Source organism: Procambarus clarkii, chromosome 48, assembly GCF_040958095.1.
Source record: "Procambarus clarkii isolate CNS0578487 chromosome 48, FALCON_Pclarkii_2.0, whole genome shotgun sequence".
In the NCBI taxonomy this organism is placed as follows: domain Eukaryota; kingdom Metazoa; phylum Arthropoda; class Malacostraca; order Decapoda; family Cambaridae; genus Procambarus; species Procambarus clarkii.
The window spans coordinates 35177417-35187416 of NC_091197.1; the positions used below are offsets into that span (position 1 = coordinate 35177417).

The 10000-nt window shown below is 57.7% G+C and overlaps 2 protein-coding genes across 2 annotated transcripts in view; one reads left to right on the forward strand and one right to left on the reverse strand.

Moving 5' to 3' along the window:
- LOC138351203 (putative uncharacterized protein DDB_G0291608) overlaps positions 1–4654 on the reverse strand; it is a 6950-nt gene extending 2296 nt beyond the window's left edge. The window contains exons 1-2 of the mRNA XM_069302846.1: positions 4249–4654; positions 1779–2396 (exon numbers count right to left, since the gene is read on the reverse strand). Coding sequence (XP_069158947.1) covers positions 1779–2396; positions 4249–4654 — 1024 coding nt within the window. The remainder of the gene's footprint in view (positions 1–1778; positions 2397–4248) is intronic.
- Positions 4655–5630: 976 nt separating this feature from the next.
- LOC138351204 (uncharacterized) overlaps positions 5631–10000 on the forward strand; it is a 31495-nt gene continuing 27125 nt past the window's right edge. Inside the window, exon 1 of the mRNA XM_069302847.1 lies at positions 5631–5714. Within this exon, the coding sequence (XP_069158948.1) occupies positions 5631–5714 (84 nt within the window). The remainder of the gene's footprint in view (positions 5715–10000) is intronic.

Sequence of the window (10000 nt, forward strand, 5' to 3'; positions counted from 1 at the left end):
TGTGGGCGTGCTACTGGTGTGGGCGTGCTGCTGGTGTGGGCGTGCTGCTGGTGTGGGCGTGCTGCTGGTGTGGGGGTGCTGCTGGTGTGGGGGTGCTGCTGTAGGTGTGGGCGTGCTGCTGATGTGGGCGTGCTGGTGGTGTGGGCGTGCTGCTGGTGTGGGCGTGCTGCTGGTGTAGGCGTGCTGCTGGTGTAGGCGTGCTGCTGGTGTGGGCGTGCTGCTGGTGTGGGCGTGCTACTGGTGTGGGCGTGCTGCTGGTGTGGGCGTGCTGCTGGTGTGGGCGTGCTGCTGCTGTGGGCGTGCTGCTGGTGTAGACGTACTGCTGGTGTGGGCGTGCTGCTGGTGTGGGCGTGCTGCTGGTGTGGGCGTGCTGCTAGTGTGGGCGTGCTGCTGGTGTGGGGGTGCTGCTGGTGTGGACGTGCTGCTGGTGTGGGCGTGCTGCTGGTGTGGGCGTGCTGTTGGTGTGGGCGTGCTGCTGGTGTGGGCGTGCTGCTGGTGTGAGGGTGCTGCTGGTGTGGGCGTGCTGCTGGTGTGGGCGTGCTGCTGGTGTGGGCGTGCTGCTGGTGTGGGCGTGCTGCTGGTGTGGGCGTGCTGCTGGTGTGGGCGTGCTGCTAGTGTGGGCGTGTTGTTGGTGTGGGCGTGCTGCTGGTGTGGGGGTGCTGCTGGTGTAGGCGTGCTGCTGGTGTGGGCGTGCTGCTAGTGTGGGCGTGCTGCTAGTGTGGGGGTGCTGCTGGTGTGGGCGTGCTGCTGGTGTGGGCGTGCTGCTAGTGTGGGCGTGCTGCTAGTGTGGGGGTGCTGCTGGTGTGGGCGTGCTGCTGGTGTGGGGGTGCTGCTGGTGTGGGCGTGCTGCTGGTGTGGGCGTGCTGCTGGTGTGGGCGTGCTGCTGGTGTGGGCGTGCTGCTGGTGTGGGCTTGCTGCTAGTGTGGGCGTGTTGTTGGTGTGGGCGTGCTGCTAGTGTGGGCGTGTTTTTGGTGTGGGCGTGCTGCTGGTGTGGGGGTGCTGCTGGTGTGGGCGTGCTGCTAGTGTGGGCGTGCTGCTAGTGTGGGCGTGCTGCTAGTGTGAAGGTGCTGATGGTGTGGGCGTGCTGCTGGTGTGGGCGTGCTGCTAGTGTGGGGGTGCTGCTGGTGAGGGCGTGCTGCTGGTGTGGGGGTGCTGCTGGTGTGGGCGTGCTGCTGGTGTGGGCGTGCTGCTGGTGTGGGCGTGCTGCTGGTGTGGGGGTGCTGCTGGTGTGGGCGTGCTGGTAGTGTGGGCGTGTTGTTGGTGTGGGCGTGCTGCTGGTGTGGGGGTGCTGCTGGTGTGGGCGTGCTGCAGGTGTGGGCGTGCTGCTAGAGTGGGCGTGCTGCTAGTGTGGGGGTGCTGCTGGTGTGGGGGTGCTGCTAGTGTGGGCGTGCTGCTGGTGTGGGCGTGCTGCTAGTGTGGGCGTGCTGCTAGTGTGGGCGTGTTGTTGGTGTGGGCGTGCTGCTGGTGTGGGCGTGCTGCTAGTGTGGGCGTGCTGCTAGTGTGGGCGTGTTGTTGGTGTGGGCGTGCTGCTGGTGTGGGGGTGCTGCTGGTGTGGGCGTGCTGCTGGTGTGGGCGTGCTGCTAGTGTGGGCGTGCTGCTAGTGTGGGCGTGCTGCTGGTGTGGGGGTGCTGCTTGTGTGGGCGTGCTGCTGGTGTGGGCGTGCTGCTAGTGTGGGCGTGCTGCTAGTGTGGGGGTGCTGCTGGTGTGGGGGTGCTGCTAGTGTGGGCGTGCTGCTGGTGTGGGGGTGCTGCTGGTGTGGGGGTGCTGCTGGTGTGGGCGTGCTGCTGGTGTGGGGGTGCTGCTGGTGTGGGCGTGCTGCTGGTGTGGGCGTGCTGATGGTGTGGGCGTGCTCCTAGTGCGGGCGTGTTGTTGGTGTGGGCGTGCTGCTAGTGTGGGCGTGCTGCTAGTGTGGGCGTGCTGCTGGTGTGGGCGTGCTGCTGGTGTGGGCGTGCTGCTAGTGTGGGCGTGTTGTTGGTGTGGGCGTGCTGCTAGTGTGGGCGTGCTGCTGGTGTGGGCATGCTGCTGGTTTGGGCGTGCTGATGGTGTGGGCGTGCTGCTAGTGTGGGCGTGTTGTTGGTGTGGGCGTGATGCTAGTGTGGGCGTGCTGCTGGTGTGGGCGTGCTGCTGGTGTGGGCGTGCTGATAGTGTGGGCGTGCTGCTAGTGTGGGCGTGTTGTTGGTGTGGGCGTGCTGCTAGTGTGGGCGTGCTGCTAGTGTGGGGGTGCTGCTGGTGTGGGCGTGCTGCTGGTGTGGGCGTGCTGCTAGTGTGGGCGTGTTGTTGTTGTGGGCGTGCTGCTAGTGTGGGCGTGCTGCTGGTGTGGGCGTGCTGCTGGTTTGGGCGTGCTGCTAGTGTGGGCGTGTTGTTGGTGTGGGCGTGCTGCTGGTGTGGGCGTGCTGCTGGTGTGGGCGTGCTGCTAGTGTGGGGGGTGCTGCTAGTGTGGGCGTGCTGCTAGTGTGGGCGTGCTGCTGGTGTGGGCGTGCTGCTGGTGTGGGCGTTCTGCTAGTGTGGGCGTGTTGTTGGTGTGGGCGTGCTGCTGGTGTGGGCGTGCTGCTGGTGTGGGCGTGCTGCTAGTGTGGGCGTGTTGTTGGTGTGGGCGTGCTGCTGGTGTGGGCGTGCTGCTAGTGTGGGCGTGCTGCTAGTGTGGGCGTGCTGCTGGTGTGTGGGCTCTGCTGGTGTGGGGGTGCTGCTGGTGTGGGGGTGCTGCTGGTGTGGGCGTGCTGCTGGTGTGGGCGTGCTGCTAGTGTGGGGGTGCTGCTGGTGTGGGGGTGCTGCTAGTGTGGGCGTGCTGCTAGTGTGGGGGTGCTGCTGGTGTGGGCGTGCTGCTGGTGTGGGCGTGCTGCTAGTGTGGGCGTGCTGCTAGTGTGGGGGTGCTGCTGGTGTGGGCGTGCTGCTGGTGTGGGGGTGCTGCTGGTGTGGGCGTGCTGCTGGTGTGGGCGTGCTGCTGGTGTGGGCGTGCTGCTGGTATGGGCGTGCTGCTGGTGTGGGCTTGCTGCTAGTGTGGGCGTGTTGTTGGTGTGGGCGTGCTGCTGGTGTGGGCTTGCTGCAAGTGTGGGCGTGTTGTTGGTGTGGGCGTGCTGCTAGTGTGGGCGTGTTTTTGGTGTGGGCGTGCTGCTGGTGTGGGGGTGCTGCTGGTGTGGGCGTGCTGCTGGTGTGGGCGTGCTGCTAGTGTGGGCGTGCTGCTAGTGTGGGGGTGCTGCTGGTGTGGGCGTGCTGCTGGTGTGGGCGTGCTGCTAGTGTAGGGGTGCTGCTGGTGTGGGCGTGCTGCTGGTGTGGGGGTGCTGCTGGTGTGGGCGTGCTGCTGGTGTGGGCGTGCTGCTGGTGTGGGCGTGCTGCTGGTGTGGGGGTGCTGCTGGTGTGGGCGTGCTGGTAGTGTGGGCGTGTTGTTGGTGTGGGCGTGCTGCTGGTGTGGGGGTGCTGCTGGTGTGGGCGTGCTGCTGGTGTGGGCGTGCTGCTAGAGTGGGCGTGCTGCTAGTGTGGGGGTGCTGCTGGTGTGGGGGTGCTGCTAGTGTGGGCGTGCTGCTGGTGTGGGCGTGCTGCTAGTGTGGGCGTGCTGCTAGTGTGGGCGTGTTGTTGGTGTGGGCGTGCTGCTGGTGTGGGCGTGCTGCTAGTGTGGGCGTGCTGCTAGTGTGGGCGTGTTGTTGGTGTGGGCGTGCTGCTGGTGTGGGGGTGCTGCTGGTGTGGGCGTTCTGCTGGTGTGGGCGTGCTGCTAGTGTGGGCGTGCTGCTAGTGTGGGCGTGCTGCTGGTGTGGGCGTGCTGCTAGTGTGGGCGTGCTGCTAGTGTGGGGGTGCTGCTGGTGTGGGGGTGTTGCTAGTGTGGGCGTGCTGCTGGTGTGGGGGTGCTGCTGGTGTGGGGGTGCTGCTGGTGTGGGCGTGCTACTGGTGTGGGGGTGCTGCTGGTGTGGGCGTGCTGCTGGTTTGGGCGTGCTGATGGTGTGGGCGTGCTGCTAGTGTGGGCGTGTTGTTGGTGTGCGCGTGCTGCTAGTGTGGGCGTGCTGCTAGTGTGGGCGTGCTGCTAGTGTGGGCGTGCTGCTAGTGTGGGGGTGCTGCTGGTGTGGGGGTGCTGCTAGTGTGGGCGTGCTGCTGGTGTGGGGGTGCTGCTGGTGTGGGGGTGCTGCTGGTGTGGGCGTGCTGCTAGTGTGGGGGTGCTGCTGGTGTGGGGGTGCTGCTAGTGTGGGCGTGCTGCTGGTGTGGGGGTGCTGCTGGTGTGGGGGTGCTGCTGGTGTGGGCGTGCTGCTGGTGTGGGGGTACTGCTGGTGTGGGCGTGCTGCTGGTTTGGGCGTGCTGATGGTGTGGGCGTGCTGCTAGTGTGGGCGTGTTGTTGGTGTGGGCGTGCTGCTAGTGTGGGCGTGCTGCTAGTGTGGGCGTGCTGCTGGTGTGGGCGTGCTGCTGGTGTGGGCGTGCTGCTAGTGTCGGCGTGTTGTTGGTGTGGGCGTGCTGCTAGTGTGGGCGTGCTGCTAGTGTGGGCATGCTGCTGGTTTGGGCGTGCTGATGGTGTGGGCGTGCTGCTAGTGTGGGCGTGTTGTTGGTGTGGGCGTGCTGCTAGTGTGGGCGTGCTGCTGGTGTGGGCGTGCTGCTGGTGTGCGCGTGCTGATGGTGTTGGCGTGCTGCTAGTGTGGGCGTGTTGTTGGTGTGGGCGTGCTGCTAGTGTGGGCATGCTGCTAGTGTGGGGGTGCTGCTGGTGTGGGCGTGCTGCTGGTGTGGGCGTGCTGCTGGTGTGGGCGTGCTGCTGGTGTGGGCGTGCTGCTAATGTGGGCGTGTTGTTGGTGTGGGCGTGCTGCTAGTGTGGGCGTGCTGCTGGTGTGGGCGTGCTGGTGGTGTGGGCGTGCTGCTAGTGTGGGCGTGCTGCTAGTGTGGGGGTGCTGCTGGTGTGTGGGTTCTGCTGGTGTCGGGGTGCTGCTGGTGTGGGGGTGCTGCTGGTGTGGGCGTGCTGCTGGTGTGGGCGTGCTGCTAGTGTGGGGGTGCTGCTGGTGTGGGGGTGCTGCTAGTGTGGGCGTGCTGCTGGTGTGGGCGTGCTGCTGGTGTGGGCGTGCTGCTGGTGTGGGGGTGCTGGTAGTGTGGGCGTGCTGCTAGTGTGGGGGTGCTGCTGGTGTGGGGGTGCTGCTAGTGTGGCCGTGCAGCTAGTGTGGGGGTGCTGCTGGTGTGGGCGTGCTGCTGGTGTGGGCGTGCTGCTGGTGTGGGCGTGCTGCTGGTGTGGGCGTGCTGCTAGTGTGGGTGTGCTGCTGGTGTGGGCGTGCTGCTGGTGTGGGCGTGCTGCTGGTGTGGGGGTGCTGCTGGTGTGGGCGTGCTGTAGGTGTGGGCGTGCTGCTGGTGTGGGCGTGCTGCTAGTGTGGGCGTGCTGCTGGTGTGGGGGTGCTGCTGGTGTGGGCGTGCTGCTGGTGTGGGCGTGCTGTTGGTGTGGGGGTGCTGCTGGTGTGGGCGTGCTGTAGGTGTGGGCGTGCTGCTGGTGTGGGCGTGCTGCTAGTGTGGGCGTGCTGCTGGTGTGGGGGTGCTGCTGGTGTGGGCGTGCTGCTAGTGTGGGCGTGCAGCTGGTGTGGGCGTGCTGCTGGTGTGGGCGTGCTGTTGGTGTGGGCGCGCCTCACACCTCAAAACTCACCACCCCCACGCCTCACATGTGCTATGAGGCGTGACATATGAGATCTGAGTGTAACAATCGTCTCCAACACCCAAGGACCTTCGGGTATCGAACTACGATCGTGCACGAAGTGAAGCGGCAGGTATACCAACCGCTTCAAGGTAATTGACTCACTCACCTTGCTCTAAATAACCAAAATTTGCTGTTTGAACAATTATCTTTAGTTAGAGGAAACTTTAATAATTAGCGTTGGTAGTTAAGGCTGTAATTGGCTTAACTGGAAACTATGGACTGTAAAACTGAATACCATACACCACACAAGAGACCATACACCACACAGGAGACCATACACCACACAAGAGACCATACACCACACAAGAGACCATACACTACACAAGAGACCATACACCGCACAAGAGACCATACACCACACAAGAGACCATACACCACACAAGAGACCATACACCACACAAGAGACCATACACCACACAAGAGACCATACACTACACAAGAGACCATACACCACACAAGAGACCATACACCACACAAGAGACCATACATCACACAGGAGACCATACACCACACAAGAGACCATACACCACACAAGAGACCATACACCACACAAGAGACCATACACCGCACAAGAGATCATACACCACACAAGAGACCATACACCACACAAGAGACCATACACCACACAAGAGACCATACACCGCACAAGAGACCATACACCACACAAGAGACCATACACCACACAAGAGACCATACACCACACAAGAGACCATACACCACACAAGAGACCATACACCACACAAGAGACCATACACCACACAAGAGACCATACACCACACAAGAGACCATACACCACACAAGAGACCATACATCACACAGGAGACCATACACCACACAAGAGACCATACACCACACAAGAGACCATACACCGCACAAGAGACCATACACCACACAAGAGACCATACACCACACAAGAGACCATACACCACACAAGAGACCATACACCACACAAGAGACCATACACCTCACAAGAGACCATACACCACACAAGATACCATACACCGCACAAGAGACCATACACCACACAAGAGACCATACACCACACAAGAGACCATACACCACACAAGAGACCATACACCACACAAGAGACCATACACCACACAAGAGACCATACACCACACAAGAGACCATACACCACACAAGAGACCATACACCGCACAAGAGACCATACACCACACAAGAGACCATACACCACACAAGAGACCATACACCGCACAAGGGACCATACACTACACAAGAGACCATACACTACACCAGAGACCATACATCACACAAGAGACCATACATCACACAGGAGACCATACACTACACAAGAGACCATACACCACACAAGAGACCATACACCACACAGGAGACCATACACTACACAAGAGACCATACACTACACCAGAGACCATACATCACACAAGAGACCATACATCACACAGGAGACCATACACTACACAAGAGACCATACACCACACAAGAGACCATACACCACACAGGAGACCATACACTACACAAGAGACCATACACTACACCAGAGACCATACATCACACAAGAGACCATACATCACACAGGAGACCATACACCACACAAGAGACCATACATCACACAAGAGACCATACACCACACAAGAGACCATACACCACACAAGAGACCATACACTACACAAGAGACCATACACCACACAAGAGACCATACACCACACAAGAGACCATACACCGCACAAGAGACCATACACCACACAAGAGACCATACATCACTGAAGAGACCATACACTACACAAGAGACCATACACCACACAAGAGACCATACACCACACAAGAGACCATACACTACACAAGAGACCATACACCACACAAGAGACCATACACTACACAAGAGACCATACACTACACAAGAGACCATACACTACACAAGAGACCATACACCACACAAGAGACCATACATCACACAAGAGACCATACACTACACAAGAGACCATACACCACACAAGAGACCATACACCACACAAGAGACCATACACCACACAAGAGACCATACATAACACAAGAGACCATACACCACACAAGAGACCATACACTACACAAGAGACCATACACTACACAAGAGACCATACACCACACAAGAGACCATACACTACACAAGAGACCATACACCACACAAGAGACCATACACCACACAAGAGACCATACACCACACAAGAGACCATACATCACACAAGAGACCATACACTACACAAGAGACCATACACCACACAAGAGACCATACACTACACAAGAGACCATACACCACACAAGAGACCATACACCACACAAGAGACCATACACTACACAAGAGACCATACACCACACAAGAGACCATACACCACACAGGAGACCATACACCACACAAGAGACCATACACCACACAAGAGACCATACACCACACAAGAGACCATACACTACACAAGAGACCATACATCACACAAGAGACCATACACTACACAAGAGACCATACACCACACAAGAGACCATACACTACACAAGAGACCATACATCACACAAGAGACCATACATCACACAAGAGACCATACACCACACAAGAGACCATACACCACACAAGAGACCATACATCACACAAGAGACCATACATCACACAAGAGACCATACATCACACAAGAGACCATACACCACACAACAGACCATACACCACACAAGAGACCATACACTACACAAGAGACCATATATCACACAAGAGACCATACACTACACAAGAGACCATACACCACACAAGAGACCATACACCACACAAGAGACCATACATCACACAGGAGACCATACACCACACAAGAGACCATACATCACACAGGAGACCATACACCACACAAGAGACCATACACTACACAAGAGACCATACACCACACAAGAGACCATACACCACACAAGAGACCATACATCACACAGGAGACCATACACCACACAAGAGACCATACACTACACAAGAGACCATACACCACACAAGAGACCATACACCACACAAGAGACCATACATCACACAGGAGACCATACACCACACAAGAGACCATACACTACACAAGAGACCATACACCACACAAGAGACCATACACCACACAAGAGACCATACATCACACAGGAGACCATACACCACACAAGAGACCATACACCACACAAGAGACCATACACCACACACGAGACCATACACCGCACAAGAGACCATACACCACACAAGAGACCATACACCACACAAGTGACCATACACCACACAAGAGACCATACACCGCACAAGAGACCATACACCACACAAGAGACCATACACCACACAAGAGACCATACACCACACAAGAAACCATACACCACACAAGAGACCATACACCACACAAGAGACCATACACCGCACAAGAGACCATACACCACACAAGAGACCATACACCACACAAGAGACCATACACCACACAAGAGACCATACACCACACAAGAGACCATACACCACACAAGAGACCATACACCACACAAGAGACCATACACCGCACAAGAGACCATACACCACACAAGAGACCATACACCACACAAGAGACCATACACCACACAAGAGACCATACACCACACAAGAGACCATACACCACACAAGAGACCATACACCACACAAGAGACCATACACCGCACAAGAGACCATACACCACACAAGAGACCATACACCACACAAGAGACCATACACCGCACAAGTGACCATACACTACACAAGAGACCATACACTACACCAGAGACCATACATCACACAAGAGACCATACATCACACAGGAGACCATACACTACACAAGAGACCATACACCACACAAGAGACCATACACCACACAAGAGACCATACACTACACAAGAGACCATACACCACACAAGAGACCATACACTACACAAGAGACCATACACTACACAAGAGACCATACACCACACAGGAGACCATACACTACACAAGAGACCATACACCACACAAGAGACCATACACCACACAGGAGACCATACACTACACAAGAGACCATACACTACACCAGAGACCATACATCACACAAGAGACCATACATCACACAGGAGACCATACACCACACAAGAGACCATACATCACACAAGAGACCATACACCACACAAGAGACCATACACCACACAAGAGACCATACACTACACAAGAGACCATACACCACACAAGAGACCATACACCACACAAGAGACCATACACCGCACAAGAGACCATACACCACACAAGAGACCATACATCACTCAAGAGACCATACACTACACAAGAGACCATACACCACACAAGAGACCATACACCACACAAGAGACCATACACTACACAAGAGACCATACACCACACAAGAG